We start from the raw sequence: 18,345 nt of genomic DNA on the forward strand, positions 1-18,345 counted from the left end.
TGTTTTTCTGGATTTGCCTGAAGTAGTTTCCTAACCAGCAGTTCCCGGTGAGGTTGAAAAGTGAATACAATTTGGTTTTGGTGCACTGCTGACCTTCTGTTTCTGGGCCTCTCTTGCTTTCTTACTTGGCCTTTCTCTGACTAGTGCTCAGGTTTGGCCTGTGGCATGTCATTGTGGCACATCTCTTATCAAGGCTGACACAACAGAACAGCCAGGGATGGCCATCTCCGACTTCTTTCTCTATTTTAAAACTCCACTTCTCTGTGTTCCCTTTTCAACAGGCTCCGCTTTGTATTAGAGAGTCATCAAAGGGTTAATGTGACACATTTGCATTTTGACAGTAACTCTCTGCATGTCCACTAACATGCTTACCTCAAAATTAATGATCCCTTGCTCTGCCTTTGCCTCAACTTTGAATTTTACTCTGCCCATTAGTAAATCATCATTTTGCCCATTACTCTGGCTTTCTCCTTTGCCCTCTCTTATCCATTCAGTCACCATGTCTTGATGATTAATACTTTACAATATATTTTGGGTCTGATTCTCCCTTTCTATTCTCATTTACATTTCCCTAGTCCATGTCCTAATTAACCTACACCTGAAGCAATGCCATCAAATTTCACTTGGTTCCTTACCTAGAGTCTCCTTCCTTTTGATCCTTTCATATATATTTCCTCTGAATCAGTTTTCTGAAGTAGCGCTTTGAATATTACAATGATACTCAAAATCTGTTACACATTCCCAATATATAAAGATTAAAATAAAATTCCTTAGCCTGGTATCCACAATTTGGCTTGAACCTAGCTTAAGTGAGAGTCTTATCTCTTACTCTGCTACATAAACCCCTACAAAATAACTAACACTGCCTACTGAAATTTTCTTTTCATGTATTTATTTATCCTACAGTCCTTCATTTATTCATTTGTTTGGCATTTATTTTGTGCAAGCCTTAAGTGCTGGAATTATAAAGTTTAAAACACTGCCTCAATGAACGTTTCCTCTATTTGTAAGTATACCAAACTTAATAATTAAGAGTATGACCACATAAAACCTGCATGTGACACAAGCATAGGGATCCTGGTAGCCATCAATACAGGAGATTAGGAAGCTTCCTGGAGGAACTGACCCCGGAGCTGGGGTTTGGCACATAAATGGGTGTTTGCTAAATGATAAAGGTGGGAAGATGACAGCATATGGATGGCCATGTAAGTATTACTCTACAGGAGGAATCTGGAAAGTAGAACAGACCATAGTGGATACAGGCAGTGATGAGGGCTGAGCACTACATAGGACCATGGCTAAAAATGAATTCAAGGCATACTGCAGTGCGGGGAGGGGGAAGGATATTAATCTGAGAGCTCTGAGGAGTCACTGAGAAGTTTTATCACATTTGTGTTTTAGAAAATATTTCTGGCTTCAGTTTGGAGGGCAGTTTATTTGGGGTGAACAGAGAATGGTGGGCAGACAAGATAAATACTATTTTGCAATTCATTGGAAAAATACTACTTTGAAATCCATTGTAGAAATACAGGCAATGAGGAATGGTGGCATAAACGTAAGCAGTGTCAGAAGGCAGAAATCAGATAAAAACAAAGATTAAAGAGCTAGATTCTCTAAAACCTCATTACTGATTGAATAGGGTAAGAAAGGAGTGGACTGGTACATTTTTCTCAAGCCTTCTCAATATGAATTTGCCAATTTTTTTTTTCTTGAAATGGAGTCGTCTCTCCTTTCCATTTAGCACTCTCCTTCTGTTCTCTGAAGTCTTCTTAGAGCAGTGGTTCTCCACTTGTAGTCCTCAGATCAGCAGCATTAGCACCATCGGGGAATTTGTTACAAATGCAGAGTGTCAAGCACTTTCCTACACCCACTAAATCAGAAACTCAAGGCCAGAGTGCAGTAATCTGTGCTCTAACAAGTCCTTCATGTTTTTCTGATGCACACTACAGTTTGAGAACCACTGTCCTCGGGCACCTGAGCCTTCAAGACTCTTAATACTGAGTTCCTGAGGCTTTTACCCTTACAATCTTGCATTGGCAATTTCCTTCTGATGTAGGTGTTTTGCTTCTCTATTGGAGTAGTACACTCCTTGAATGTGAGGACTGTCTTAAACTGCTTCTTCGTGCTTCGCGTTTTCACCATGAAGCCCAGCACTGCGTACACTGTGGCTTCTTAAAAGCCATGCCAAGTGCACCTTACACAGCCAGCATGATAAAATCATTTTCTTCGCATCCATTCATGGATTTCTCTGTCTACCCAACTCTGTATGCCTCACACTCCCAGATATTTCTGTTCCTTCTGAAGCTGGTTTCCCAATTCTTATTACTTATCTTGATGTTCTCTCCTGTCTTGTACACCTACACTTACACCAATATGGTTCATTTCCAGTTGGATATTTCTAACAGAAAGAATTCTGGGCCGGGCATGGTGGCTCACACCTGCAATCTCAGTACTTTGGAAGGCTGAGGTGGGCAGATCACCTGAGGTCAGGAGTTCAAGACCAGCCTGGCCATGATGGTGGAACTCCACCTCTACTAAAATACAAAAATGAGCAGGGTGTGGTGGCACGCGCTTGTAATCCCAGTTACTCGGGAGGCTGAGGCAGGAGAATCACTTGAACTCAAGAAGTGGAGGTTGGAGTGAGCCAAGACTGAGCCACTGCACTCCAGCCTGGGCGACAGGGTGAGACTACATCTCACAAAAGAAAAAAAAAAAGAAAAAAAGAAAGAAAGAATTCTGCCTTCACCTAAAAAAAAAAAGGTTTGATTTTAGATACATAATGATATACTAATTTCTTGGATTTAAATCAAGTTGAAACTTATTTCCCAAGTTTAAGGCAAAACTACCTTTTAATATTAGGGCAACTTTGGAAGAATTTCACCTTTGTTCCCGTGTAAGATATTGTGCCCTAGGGAACCCAAAAAAGAAATGTAGGTGAGGTGATACTCTCGAAAGGCTCAGCAGGCATTCCTGGCTTTTCTCTAAAATAGATGTAGAAGAACTAGGTTACTCTAGAACACATGCCAGTACCGCAAAAATTTTAGATAAATTAATAATAATAAGAGAAAATCCTTTATTGCATTTTCCCCCCAAAATATTTTTTTTTCTTTTTTTTTTAGACAGAGTCTCGCCCTGTCGCCCAGGTTGGAGTGCAGTGGCGCGATCTCGGCTCACTGCAAGCTCTGCCTCTTGGGTTCACGCCATTCTCCTGCCTCAGCCTCCCAAGTAGCTGGGACTACAGGCGCCCGCCACCTCGCCTGGCTAATTTTTTGTATTTTTAGTAGAGACGGGGTTTCACCATGTTAGCCAGGATGGTCTTGATCTCCTGACCTAGTGATCCGCCCACCTTGGCCTCCCAAAGTGCTGGGATTATAGGCGTAAGCCACCGTGCCTGGCCTTTCCCCCAAATATCTTCAGCTCTATGTTTATATTCTGATAATGACCATATAGTAATAATAATGAAGTACTTAATAATGACAATTTAATGTGTGATGTAGTATGTTATTTTTGATTTGTGATTTCACTTACCCTCTGTAACAACTCTATCAGTTAGGTATTATATTTTTCCCATTTCAAAATAAGAAAACTGAGATGTAGAGTAGTTAAGCTGCTTTTCAAGAAATGGTAATTGATAATGCTGGGACTAGACTGCCAGCATTTTTGCTCCCAATCATTAGATTATCTTGGCACCTGTCTTACAAGGAAAGCACAGCGATAGAGAAAAAGATTCTATTCTAATATCTACAGCTAATTTAGGGCAAGACTCTGTGCCTCACTTTACTAACTAAAATAATGAAGTTAAAACAGATGACCATAAAGATTCCTTTGTAGACAAATACTCTGTTTCAAATACATGACTTGGTTAAGTAAAATGTCTTGTAATACAACATCCTATCAAACTTATGCAATTGATCTCATTATTAAAATAAATTTCTTCATTAAAATGGTAATCTCTTATTTAGAAAGCCAGTCAGTCATAAGTCTGATTTGTCTGTCATTCATCCAGAAAATGATCAGTTAGAAATCTTATCTTTAAGGAATTTAGTGTGTAGTGGAATTCAGAAGAGACACTTATAGATAAAAAGTAGAGAGTGAAAGATATTATAGGATGGATAAATGTTTATTCATGCTATGATCTCCTAAAGAGGAAGAGATTATTTGGGTGCCATCAATTTGGGGTGCGGATTGGAAGCAGAATTCAAAGAGTAATTGGATTGGGACCTCAAAGATTAATAGCATTTGAATATTATTTCTAATACATTAAATAACATAATTATATATTGAATTACTTACAGTAAATATCAAATACTGCCTGTTCAGAATGAACTGTTTTCTGGCCAGATGGTCCATAATATGTCACAGAGCAGGTGAATGGCATTTGTATGTCAGCCTTGGTTGTCTTGTACTCCAGGGTGGAAGTCATGGTATAGAGCTGAGTCACTGGGTCCATTTCCTTTTTAAAAATTATGACCACCGCTGGAGAAAATAAAGAACACTGATGATAGAGTCTTTCATCTGACAATCACAATCCTAAACGAAACAGCACCACACCTTTGAAAAGTGTTTTTTTTACTTCTAACTCTATTTAGCAGGAGAGAAAATTGACATGTAGTGAGGTTAGATGTCGTTTCAAAACCGTGAATCAGAGACACAGAAATAGAATCCTGGAATCCTATTTCCCACTCACTTTAATTAACTTCTAGTCATGCCATATACAGAAATTATTTTCTCTGCTCTTGATTCTTCTGTACAAGGGCTGAAAATGGTGTTTAAAAGATCACGTATTAATTTAGTACATACTTAAAGTAACAGAGCATAAGAGTCACAGCTCAAAAGAGGGCAACATATTTAGATCCTGAATAGTTTAAAGTGGGGGTCTCCAGCCCCCAGGACTGGTAGTGGTCCCCACACAGCAGGAGGTGAGCGGTGGGCAACCACAAGAAGCTTCTTTTGTGTTTAGAGCCACTCCCCATGGCTCACATTACTGCCTGAGCTCCTCCTGTCAGATCAGCTGTGGAATTAGGTTCTTACAGGAATGCAAATCCTGTTGTGAACTGCGCATATGAGGGATCTCGGATGCATACTTGTTATGAGAATCTGACACCTGATGATCTGTCACTGTCTCCCATCACCCCTAGATGGGACTGTCTGGTTCCAGAAAAACAAGCTGAGGGCTCTCACTGATTCTACATCATGGTGAGTTGTATAATTATTTCATTTTATATCACAATGTAAAAATAACAGAAATAAAGTACACAATAAATGTAATGCCTGTAAATCATCCTGAAACCATCCCCCCACCCCGATTCAAAGAAAAATTGTCTTCCATGAAACCAGTTCCTGGTGCCAAAAGGGTTGGAGACCGCTGGCTTAAAGAATACCTAGATAAAAGAAAGTCAGAACAGGTCCTCTGAATGTACTCCCTGTCCCCCTGCCCTCATACCCACCTCCTTCAAGGGGATGTAGCACTTTTCCGTTCCTGTACCATGTGATGTTGCCATCTGGATAACTGTCTTCTGAAATACAGTCACCCAACTGCAAAATAAAAAGGCAATATGACTACCTCAGTTCAATCAAGGGCTGTCAATTTGGAAACTCCAGAAACTCAGGCAATGCAGAGTTATTCCAAAGGTTTCTTGACCCGTTTATTTTCCAATACTGACAAAAGACTGAATATATGCTCTCTGGTATAAAACAACGTCTTTTAAGACATTTTGAACAGTTGTATTTGAAAATATAGTTTTGACCATTTTTAAATGTGCAATAGATGGTGTCACTATTATAAAATCACATTCATTTGAAAGCATTGCCAAATTCATTTTGACACTATTCATTTTTAACATTAACCAAATAACATTACTCTATTAACATTGACTATTACCATGAATCATACATCTTCATATGGAAGAATAATTTGGTGTTAAAATGGGGCTGCCTCTCCAGTTTCATACTACATATATTTCAAGATGATATATATTATCATGCTCTATAATTCCCCTCACTTTCTTTAAATGTATTTTAACTTTAATATTTGGTATTCATCAAATAATTTTATGCAGTAAAATTTAATCTGATGCAAAGAATGTAGGACTTGGGTTTCCACCTCCCAGCAAAGGAAAACTTTGTATTTTCGTTAGATTATTATTCAATATGGAACTCCAAATTTGTCCCCCACTTTAATACTGCTTCCCTTCACACATCTGCTAATGCGTTGTTCAAATCTGATCTCACCTCTTTACTTCAATCTTTCAATAGCTTAATTTGCCAACAGAATAAAGTCCAAACTCCCTATTTAGTATGTAAGATTTGTCATGATCCAGCTTTCCTTTGCCTCTCCAGATTGATCTCTTTCAATCCTTTCTTGCTTTCTGTCTTGGCACCCAGTTTCATCAATGCCAAAACTTGCTGTTTCCCAAACACACCATTCTCTTTCACATCCTATTATTTCATATTGTTGGAAAGCCCTTTCTACCTTTGGCTTGGCGAAAATCTATTCAACTTTCATCATTCTCTCTCTATATTTTTTCTACACAGGGTCTTGCTCTGTCACCCACAATGGAATGCAGTGGTGCCCACATGGCTCACGGCAGCTTTGACCTCCTAGGCTCAAGCAGTCTTCCCACATCATCCTACCAAGCAGTTGGGACCACTATGCCCAGCTAACTTTTCAATATTTTTTATAAACAAGGTTTTGCCTTGCTGCCCAGGCTGGTCTCGAATTCCTGGGCTCAAGTGATCCTCCCACCTTAGCCTCCCAAACTGCTGGGCTTACAGGCATGAATCATGCCAATTGGCTTCATCTTTCTATTAATCCATTAATTCAAATAAGAATGACTCCTCTTTTCAGAAATGATCCCACCTTCCTTGATGTCCCCTTGGTCACCTGAGACTGTGAGCATGTTGTACCCTCTGTGCCTTGTGCATAATCTCTGATTGGTAGCTGCAACACTGTCATCTCCACAAGAGCAAAGCCTATCTCATTTGTCCTGGAATGTAAGGTCAGGAGAAGGCACTTACAACACTGGGCTAAATAAAGGTATTAATCAAAAACAATTCTTACCTTTTTTAGCTGCTCTGTTTCGAGAAACAGTGCTTTGCTTACAATTTCAGGTTTAGATGGTTGCTCTAAAGTTAAGCAGAGAAAGATTTTAAGTACATATGTAAGAAAAATGAGACTTCTGTGATTTGATTTACAGCAGAAACAATTCATTTACTCAATACAGAATAGGCAACAGAATAAAAATAGATTTCATTATACAATCTGGACTTAGGGAATCTATAGGCCTATCCCTTTCAAATATTTACTATCTTAAATATTATTTTCAGTGCTTGTAATTCCTTTGAATAAAATATCAATAATGCTTTCTGAATGCTTTATAAATAGTGAATATGGATTTGATAGTGAAACAGGGAATAGGATATATCCTATATAGGATATATTGTCTCTAATTGAGTACCATGAGCACTTCTTACTTATCAGTAACTTCCAGCTCATTCAGTGAAGACATTAATTTACATGAACCAGAATCACAAAGGGACTTGTTTAAAATTCAGATTTCTGAGCCCTATTTGGCCTACTGAATCAGAATTCCTGAAAAACAAAATCCCATAACTCTACATTTTAAACAAGTTTCTAGGGGATTCTCAGTCACCATAAAGTTTGAGAAACACTGTTCTAAAATCATGGGAAATAGAAAGCAAGTGAAGGAATTTATAAACCCAAATTTCTGAAATATCTCTAACTTTACCTCTTAAGCCAAGTCACAATATGAAACTGTAAATGTGAGAAAATCTTTCAAATGTGGAACCTGAGATGATGGACAAAAACGTTTTAAATATAGGAAGTTCTAAGAAACATAAATTTTAATAAAAACTTCAGGAGCAATTGATTAAAAGTTGCAGCAACAATTTATTACTTAAACTGATTTTAAGTTATTTTATTCTTAGCTGCTATTTTCTATCAATGATGGATTTTGAGCTTTTTAAATAGCTCCAACAATTCGTTTACACAAAAAATATATTGCCTCATTGTCACTGATTTTTGTGAGTCTCATGGACCAAAATTATTTTATTTTCTTATAAACAAATGTATTTAAACCATCAGCTACTTTTTCTTTTATAGTCTTATTGTTTACCAACTAATACTTTTAATTTTGATTACCAAACTAAATTGGCTTTTGTATAATTGTTATTCAATTTGTAATTCAGTTATTAGACATGTTACCTCCCCAGATCATTATAGAAAACAAGGAAAATGACAAAATGTCTCTGGGGTAGCAAAATGAATATCTTTAGACTGTATGAGAAACAAATATAACCTTCTTTAGGTTAATATCTAGCATTAATTTCCCCTCATATATATGTTTTATATTAGATATTAGAATAATGAACAAAAATAATGAATCCTCCCATGTGTTAAACTCATGTACTTTATAAGAGGGCCTACTTAACTATTAATTCAAGAAATATAATTCTACAGGTACAATTTTCACAGTGATGATTTCTAGTTTCCAAGTACACTGATTGGGAACAAAACATAAACAGAATAGAACAACAGAAAAAATAAATCTAGAAAAATAGAAAGACACAACAGAGGCAATTAACGTTAACACAAACTAGAAGTGACACCTGACGACCTGATTGGTAGGATGGTGACCATAAAATGATAAAAAGTTGATCAAGAAAAAAAGCTTCTCAACATAGACACCAGTTTCTGGGAAACATATTGTGTGGGGGTTAAAGTCTTTCACATCAGAGTAAACCTTGTCATTATCACTATTCTAGTAGAATGTTATTAATGTTCATAATTGCAACTCTGAGTTATTGATGAAATACTGAATCTTATTTGGAATCCATGTCTTAAAAAGGCAAATATATCTAATACATTTGAGAGAAGGATGCATCTGAAATATTTAAACAAAAATAAAATTCTTGGGGTGTAAGTCAGTCAAAGTTTTCTGGAAACTGAAATCAGTTATTTAGTGACACCCTCTCTGAGAGCCCAATAGATGTAAAATATGTGGTTAATTTATGTGGCTAATCAAGAATCAAAATGAATGAAAAAAAGGTAAAGATGTTCTTAGTTTCTCCTTCAAGAGTATTATCCATGGAATAAGTGGTGATATTCAGCAATTCTCCCCATAAATTTAGGTTCTAAATACACAGATTTGGTAGGTCGCTTTGCCAAGTTTCACTATGTTCCAGTTCACCAAAGTAAAATATCAAGACTGTTGAGCACATACTCTTTCTCTAATAGAAAATGTATACCTTTTCTTTGCTTTATAAACCCTGTGATGTTTTATCAATGCACCCATAATCATAAACACTTTGTATTTCGATCTTTGGTCCTTTACTCTTGGTCATATGTGTTTTCTTGCCATAAATGCTGTATAAAATTCCTTATTTTTTCAATGAAATGAAACTGTAGCAAATCTAAGGAAACCTGATGAAAGGATGTTTAAAGTTTAATCCTGTTTACATTATGATTCATCTCTCTATTTGGAAAAGAGGGTCACAGTGAGTAGTGTGAATGTAATGGTAATACTTATTTCATTTTCCTGAGTTATTTTCTCCTTAAATGTTTGTTTCGAGCTCTCTATATTAACTATGTATCTTGAATGTAATTTTCTTTTACATTAGGTTGTAACAATTGATGGGTATTAGTTGGAGGAACATAAAAGAGGACATGTACTATTTTAGCAAAATTGCATATTGATTCCAAAGTGTTAAAAAATAGTCTATGTGAATTATGTCTTAACATGACTCAAGGATTCATAACCAAGTACATAATTGAAAGGAAAAGCAATGCTACAAATTTACTTGCATCATTAAAGTAATTTAGTCAAGTGTAATGATTGAAGCCAAATTTTGCTTCTGAATCTTCTTGACTGAGTTTCTCTAAATCACTCAACTGAATATTTATCAAATGGAAAAACCGTGCCTTTGTTTATTTTCTTTTTTTTGCTGACCTGGCTATCTTAAGTAGTTAGAAGCTATAATAGGGTCACACTACAGTAGTTTAAAATTATAGAATAGAGAGATTAAAAATATCTTACAATGTTTATTCTAAATCTGATAGTTTACAAGGTGTGTGTGTGTGTGCGCGCACGCACACAGATGTGTGTGTTAGAGACGGAGGCAGCTGATATTCATGGCAACATGTAGTATGTGCCAATATCTTGGTAATGATATATAATGCTAAGTCTCAAATGATTTCTTTTTTTAATACTTTTGTTTTAAGCTCGGGGGTACAAATGCAGGTTTGTTACATAGATAAAGTTGTGTCATAGGGGTTTGTTGTATAGACTATTTCATCACCTAGGCATTAAGCCTAGTAGTACCTATTAGTTATTTTTCCTGATCCTCTTCTTCTTCCTATCCTCCTTCCTCTGAAAGGCCCCAGTGTGTGTTGTTCTCCTTTATGTGTCCTTGTGTTCTCATCACTTAGCTCCCACTTACAAGTGAGAACATGCAGTATTTGGTTTTCTGTTCCTGTGTTAACTTGCCATGGATAGTGGCTTTCAACCAAATAAATTGTAGGGCTCTCACTAATATCCATTAAGGGCTGATCGTATATAGTGAAAAGTTAAGCTACATGTAGTATTTAGTGCCAATTAAAACATTTCATAAATAGTGCCCTTACTTTTCCCTCTACTTCTTTTTGTTTTACATCATCTGCAGAGTTATACAGGAGATTTTATAGCTGGAGAAGAAAGAAATTGTGGTAAGGGGCTGGGGAGTGGTCAGAAAGAAATATACTAAAATAGATAGCTCTTTTTGTTCTGATAACCAGACTATTGCTAGTAAGAGCTATGAACATTAGCCTTCAGAGAATCTAAAAATCAGCACACTACTAAAATGTATATTTTTTGGCATCCAGCCAGCTCATAGCAAGGTGAGAATGTAGTGAAGAAGGCACAACTGCTCTGTATCACCCGCAGTGTTCTAGTATTACTGTAAAAACCCACACATAGGATAGCTTCATTTAATAAGAGAGGAGAGCAAGTGAAGGCAGATGTAAATGGTCGTTGTTGACTCAAAACTGCTCCTCCCAGTACTTTGTCAGCAATCACCCCTCATAAATCATGAAGTACTTCAAGCAAACTACTGTGGGCAAAAGGTATCTTTTATATTTAAATAATCGAAATGAAATATCTGGTGTAGATCTCATTGTTAAACAGATCATTTTCTGCGTCATCGCCCCTCGACACCCCCCAAAATTTTACTTTTAAGTTGAATGACTTTTAGGGGAAGGGTGAAAGCAAAGACACTTAATTCTGATAAAGCAGTCGGAACAGTATTCAAATGGAAGGAATCCAAATAAAAGTTCTGAAATACCTCTGTGTGAAGTCACTAAACCTGGCCCATCATCATAAGACCCGGTCCATATGTACCACAGAGCAGACTCCGCGTCCCCAATACCACAGAGAACCACCAGAGTAGACTAGACTTGCAATTAGCATGGGGTGTGGCTTTCAAATTTTTTTTAGAGCTGGAGCCACTCCTCCCTTTTTTTTTTCCATGAACAAATTATCATGAAAAACTTTGAAATGTTGACTAGATCGAAGTCTCATTCATCAGGGAGAAATAGTTCCTCACTTTCCTCAGCTGTCTTCATTAACTCCTGAAGATCCTAGCAGCAGAATGGGAAAACTTCCCGTCTCATCCAAAGTATTCATTTTACTGATGAGGAGTGAATCTTAGCCCCAAACTGGCGAGGTGACTTGCCCAAAGTCAGAAATTGGCAGCAGATCTCATAAAGTAAGGTCTCCTGGTGACCCGCTCAGTGACTGCTCCATCTCACCACCAACAGCCTTCTGGCTCTCTGGGTACCCATTTGACTTCTAGACCTTTTTCACAATCACTAGAATGAATCTTTGGGCACCTTTAAAGGTTGACACTTGCTTCTGAATGGTTTTATTAACCTCAAATGTGCACTAAATAAAAACAGTTTGATTTTGATGCCATTCAACTAAAAGAAAAAAGCTGATTAGTGGTGACTAAGAAAGCCACTTATTTGGATTTGGGCTGATTTATAGGTATGGTTTCTTGCATATGAGGAATAGCTTAAAATTAAACAAGCAAACCTACATTAAAGATAGCAAGGTCATTCGCCAGGGGCTCTAGTTTGAATAAAAACATTTTGACTTAGCTCTCATATGAGGATGGCAATCAGCAGCAGCCTGATCTGAGACTGGCTCCATTAACCACACTTGATTCTATGGTACACGGTGCACGTTGCTAGGTGATTCAACAGAGGGAAACAGAGGACTGATTGACGGGCTTAGTAACTCTTAAGTGACTGCAATATATACATGCAGAGAATGAAAGTCTCCCTGTCACAGCTACTTTTTTGCTTCACAGAAAGTGACCCAAAGTAAATTCAATGAAAACAAAACAAAACAAAACAAAACAAAACAAACAAAACCAAACTGAAGCCCCTATATGCTTTTTGCAAACACTGTCTTTATAGTAAGTTCTGCTGTTCATTTTACTGGATTTGGAGGGTCTCACGATTTCTAGTATAAAACACCATTTTCAAGAGTGTGTAACTTGTCTATGTAAATTCTCCCTGGCCCACATCCTGGAATGCAAATTCTGTTTCTGAGAATCACTTTGTTTTCAACAACATCAAAAAGAGAAGGGAGTAGGCGGGTGCTGGCGGTAGGTGGGGTGTGAGTTTGTTTTCACAATTATAGAAATTCCCTGTATTCCAAATCAGCTTATAAATTTATTGACTTAGGCCAACTGATATTTTTTCAGATTTCTGAAAAAATCAGATTTGGGTTGATTTATAGGTATGATTTCTTGCATATGAAGAATAGCTTAATGATTTTTTTTTCAAAAAAATGTTTTGATAACTGTCACAAACAATTCTTCCAAATGAAACCAACTGAATTTTCTCAACTCTCTTGTATACTACCATCTCGATGTAGGAAAATTTTAACACCTTAAAAATGAAACCTGACAATGACAAATTAATACACATAATCATTAGAGTGCTGCGACTTAACCTCTGTACCTACTGTGGTCCATTTTTGATGACTGGTTATATTATGACGTTATAACTTTCACCAAAAAACTTTTTGATTACTCGCTTTAGAAAAGTGTCCTGAGCAGTGCACTATTAATCTTTCTAATAACGTGAAAGTGAAATAGAAGAAAAGAAAAAAAATATACATGGGCCACTGGCAAATGTAGGATGCAGACTATTTGGGATGTTTTATGGAAACGAGCATGACAACTTGCAACGAGCAAACACTTGGTACTTGGTTTGATTCATAAAACGATCGAGAAGCGAGGATGGTTTCTGGAAAGTGCCTTCTAAGCTGAAAGGTAATTAACTGAAACATGTAATATGCTTTTACAAGGTTCTTCTGGGGAACAAAGGTTTCCTTTGATAGTATAAGCATGCTTTGAATCTGCATCATAAGCCCAGAGGAGCTTTGAAGTCCATATAAATACTTGAGGGACAGACCTACTTAGTTGCATAGGCTATTACAAGAGAAACAGGAAAAATCCATAGTTACTTGCTGCAGTTGGAAGGCCCTCTGGGTTTCTTTCTTCCCTATTTATTTTAATAATTTCTAGGTGCTGTCAAGTTATTAGAAAGCAGAGGGGGAAAAGTTGTAAAGTGAAACCTTCTTCCCTAATTAAAAAAGACTGAAAGATTGGCATTCTGAAACTTTTGAGACCTGTTTCTTTCCCTGTACTGTCTAAAATATTGTGAAGTAACAGAGGTGGGACTTTTAATTTGAGTTTTAAAAGATGAAATGCTTTAATTATAACTTCTCAAGTCATTCATTTGCACAGCTGTTTGCACAATAACATTAACTATATGCTATCATTATGCAAAGTAATTTTGTCATAGTGACTATAATTATTCCAAGTTTCTTCTACAATTTTCTCTTCTTCCATCCCTACTCTACTTTCTCCCCTTGGTGTATCCCACATAAGCATTCAGGTTGTGGTGAGTTTTTGAAATTTTAGGACAATTTTCTAAACCGAGTGAATACTTTTTGAAATCTAAATCAATAACCAATCAATAAAGGTCAGGATGGAAATGTATCTATATCTCTAATATATACTAATATATATAATATATAAAATGTTTATATGGATATATATAGGATACTTATATATGTGGATATATATAAATGGAAAATTTAGATCTCTGTTAAAATGTAGTTTGAATTTGCTTATATTTTATGTTATATATCAAAATGGCAATTTCATATGGTTCAGCCAAATACATGTGTATGTATACATGATATACATGATTACACATGTATCATATATCTATGTATGTATCACACAACACTTATTTGTACATGTCGGTAAAAGTTAAGATCACGTGCTAGTTATCAGTAGTAGTATTTCATATCATAGTTCATGACATTTTTACATGACAAAGCAACAGAGAATATCATTTTAGTTCCTCACTGCAAATCTCCTATTTGAATTTCATACTCTTTGTTTTCCTTGCTGATATTATACACGAGCAGAATGAAGATCTCCTTAAATCCCCTTATATAGATACCTGCTATAGAGACACTACAGAGAGTTCAGTCTTCTTTCTAAAGAACATGGTCTGGTACTGGCCATCGATCCCACTTAGCAGTGACACTGCTGCAGACTACTTACTGAACACCTTGACTATTGTAGGTGCTTCAAACACGTTGTCCTCAGTTACTAGCATGCACACAAATCTCTTTTCATCACTGATCCTTGCATTACTGATAGACAAAGTGTAGTTTTCTGAAAGGCTCAATCTGTCTTTGTATTCTGGTACATCGTCGTACTGTACACTTTTCTTTGTAGAGGACCTGAAGGCAATAAATACAGGGGAGCCATCGGGCTTTTCCTAAAAATTAAAATAATAATACATTTTAAACACAGGCATATTCAGATGTTTCAGGATTACATTCAAAATAACAACATTTCCTTGGCCATATTCTACCAATACCTATATTTTTTGTCTACGAAGAATAATTTTGTATACAATTCTCACGTAAATATTTGATTACAGAAAATTCTTCATAAGAGAGAGCTGTAAGATCTTTTACAGGTATCAATTTATATGAGTAAAAATGAAAGGGTAGAGCTCTAGGAATCTGAGATTTTTTTTTTCACCGAGAGGATAGAACTAGTAACTGTTTTGAAACTTACACGGGCTGTATATGTTTAATATAAAATAAAACATAGATAAATGCAAACAAAGGTACAAAATGATGTTCAGATAACCATCACGGCAGGCATACACTTGAGCTGCAAATACTAGTTAGGATATTTTGGGCAATTATCTTTGGAATCTTCTTTACTTTAATCCACATATTTTAAATGTCCACACCTCTAACCAAAACTGTTGTAGCTGACCTTTATACATAGAATAGTTTAACCAGTCTTGATGGAGAAATAGCATTTACCCTTGTAAAATAATTATGTCCATTAAGGAATGAATCAGACTAACTAACACAACCCATAGCTTTGCTGAATCTTAACAATGAGCTCAAAAGGCTTTCATACAAAACTTATCACCAAAATAAGATACACTCGGCACACACAATTATGCCAAGGCATATAATGCATTTCTTCCTCTGGTCACACAAAAATTCTCTCATCTAATAAGCAATTTAATCAAAAATCAGGGGCAGTCCCTCCTTTATGTACCACACAAGACCTTTGAGAAAATTAAATGTGATATATGTTATAGTCTATGAGAAATTTTAAGATTCCAAGGAGGATTAAGTTTTAAGAATTAATAATGTCAATTACTAAGTTAATATTGGAGTCCAAAAGTTTTATTTGCTTAAATATCTGAATATATCGATAACATTCTTCTTAACTCTTTTAGATTTATCACAGGTTTACAATGCAAATCCTCATCTTAAGTCATTCCTTCATTATGCAAAGTATATTAGACCACTACCTGATTCATTCCCTTAGGCAATAAATAACAGTTACTAATTTTTGAGCACTTAACTATATGGCAGATGTTTTCTTTGGGCTTTCTATGCAGTAATTAGTTTAATATTCATAACAGCCTTATAAGTTAAACTTAAATATTAGCCTCATCTACAGACTAGACGATGGAGGCTGAGTTTGGTTAAATAACTTCCCAAGGTCTTGGCTGGGAAATCTTAGCAGAGCAAAAATTTGAGCTTAGAGCTTGGTCTTATTATGGTTACACTGCACCACTCTTGATAGCCTTCAATCCCTCTTCTGCACCAGGCACTATGACAGACAATGGTGAGGAGGTTTCAGGAGTAGGTCTGGGAGGAGTGGACAGGGAGCTATGATCTCCATTCATAGGGAATTTACAATATGATCCAGAAGAAATCAGGTCATTTCTTCTCTATGTTTACTTCGGCTAATTTTTCCAAAACTTTCTTTTGTCTTTTAGGTGGTTACATTAAATTAGAGCATATATACTATTTCTGCAAATCAAGATTGACTTTAGAGCATATAGTGCCTCAAATGTATCTCAGTGTATTGCTGAAGTCTTTTGCTTAACTAAGAATGTGAAAATTGCCATGATTGTTTGATTTCCAGCGCCACTGTGCCAGTTCAGTTTAGGTGAACCCCATTCCCTGAGTGAATGCTACTCCCTCCGTTATAGTTAGAATTTTCTATGATCATAAAAGTTTGCCATCACCTGACTCCATTTATTTTGGCAGCAAATTTGATTGAATAAGTGCATTATGTGGTAGTCTCCTGGGCACTTGGAATTTTGAGGGCACTAGTAGACTCTGTCCTCAGAGGCCTTAACGTCAAATTTCCACATTTATAGGAAACCGGAAATAGTTCAAAGTTACCTCGAGTGAGCTGGATACTAAATAGAAGGAGGCTACAGAGAAATGCTGTGCTGCCTTACCACTTTCCTTTCCTTTCCTTTCATTTCCCACTCACATGAGGATAGTATGGTTAGGATTCTGCAGCATCACAGACATGAGTTCACTTTGTTGAATGATTACTACACGGCAAGTACTAGGTAAGTATTTTGGTATCAATTTCTTCAGGTAATCTCAAAACAACACTACGAGGAAGATATTTTCATCTCATTTTATGGATGAAAAAATAGGATTAATTCATCTGCCCAGAATCTCACAGTGAGTACATTGTGGAACCTGCTGATTTCAGAACCTATATTTTAAAAGGCTGTGTTAAACCACCCCTTGAGTGCAAGCTTAAGCACATTTCTTAGAGTGTGTTCTGCAGAATGTTTGTTCTTGGAGATATCTGAGGAAAAAAGTTCTGTGGTCAAATAAACCTAAGAAATGAATCAAACTATGGCCCTCAGACAATTCTTAATGCATTTTACATATGAAAGGCTCTGAGAAGTGGTGCAACAAACTTTTTGTAAAGTATTTGACCATCAAATTCTTTTCCTTTGCAAATACCTTTTAACATTTCAAGGAGCTAGGGAAATTTTGCTATTGTGTCCAGGGACACAATCTACTTGAAGCTTGCAGATTGTCGTGAGTCTCCTGTGGTCCAGCACTGGGACATTGTACCACACATTTTGCATTAATATTCATTAATTAAATCGAGATATTTTATTAGTCAAAGTTACATAGTCATTCCACATCTCCCTACCAGGATCTCTACCCTCCATTTCCAGACTCATTTGTGCCTTCATACCTGAGAAAATTTGATTTTGCTATCTGAAAGAAATATGGGAAAAAATCAACATTGTTAAATACAGAAAGAACCTTTTATAAAATGTGTTATATATAAAAATGTGTTATATATCAACACATTTTTAAGGCTAAATGTCAGAATCAAGCTTGTAATACTGATGATTAATTCTGAAATACTGTCTAAGGGCTCTATCTACTGATCTATCTTGTCTCTGCAATAACCACGTCAAATAGAACATGAGCAAACGAAGAAAGGTTGCCATCCTCCACTGAGTTCAGTCCTATAATCCACTGATTTTATTCTGGAACTCTGCCTTTTTCTTTGCCTCTAACATGTAAGGTGGAATCTTTCAGACTCATACATTCTAAGAACTATGGGTTTATGTGCTTTATTTTAAAATATCATTTGTTATGTAAGATAGGAATTATTTTTTGCCATATTCCACACATTAATTTTACCTTCCTACATTGGTACTCACAGTTCAATATTGCATTCAGGTTAATTTGAAATTCACGGTTACTCATAGAAAGAATTTTATTTAAAAGAACAAGGGCAATTAACCAAGTCCCAGGTAGGTCACACTTACATATTTCCATTTGCCAAACATGAGATTCTGAGGTACATCAAGTCGGCAAGGCATGATAATGGTATCTCCATATGCTGAATTTACAGTGTACCATCCAAGACCTTTGGGTGGGTGGGGGG

At 36.4% G+C, this 18,345-nt stretch overlaps 1 protein-coding gene across 1 annotated transcript in view; it reads right to left on the reverse strand.

Moving 5' to 3' along the window:
* The window catches only part of ALCAM (activated leukocyte cell adhesion molecule), a 221,757-nt gene that overhangs the window by 39,712 nt on the left and 163,700 nt on the right, over positions 1-18,345 (reverse strand). The window contains exons 2-6 of the mRNA XM_017895735.1: positions 18,227-18,327; positions 14,644-14,863; positions 7,061-7,125; positions 5,448-5,535; positions 4,294-4,476 (exon numbers count right to left, since the gene is read on the reverse strand). Of these exons, the coding sequence (XP_017751224.1) occupies positions 4,294-4,476; positions 5,448-5,535; positions 7,061-7,125; positions 14,644-14,863; positions 18,227-18,327 (657 nt within the window). The remainder of the gene's footprint in view (positions 1-4,293; positions 4,477-5,447; positions 5,536-7,060; positions 7,126-14,643; positions 14,864-18,226; positions 18,328-18,345) is intronic.

Source organism: Rhinopithecus bieti, unplaced genomic scaffold (assembly GCF_001698545.2).
Source record: "Rhinopithecus bieti isolate Rb0 unplaced genomic scaffold, ASM169854v2 scaffold_1422, whole genome shotgun sequence".
NCBI classification, from domain to species: domain Eukaryota; kingdom Metazoa; phylum Chordata; class Mammalia; order Primates; family Cercopithecidae; genus Rhinopithecus; species Rhinopithecus bieti.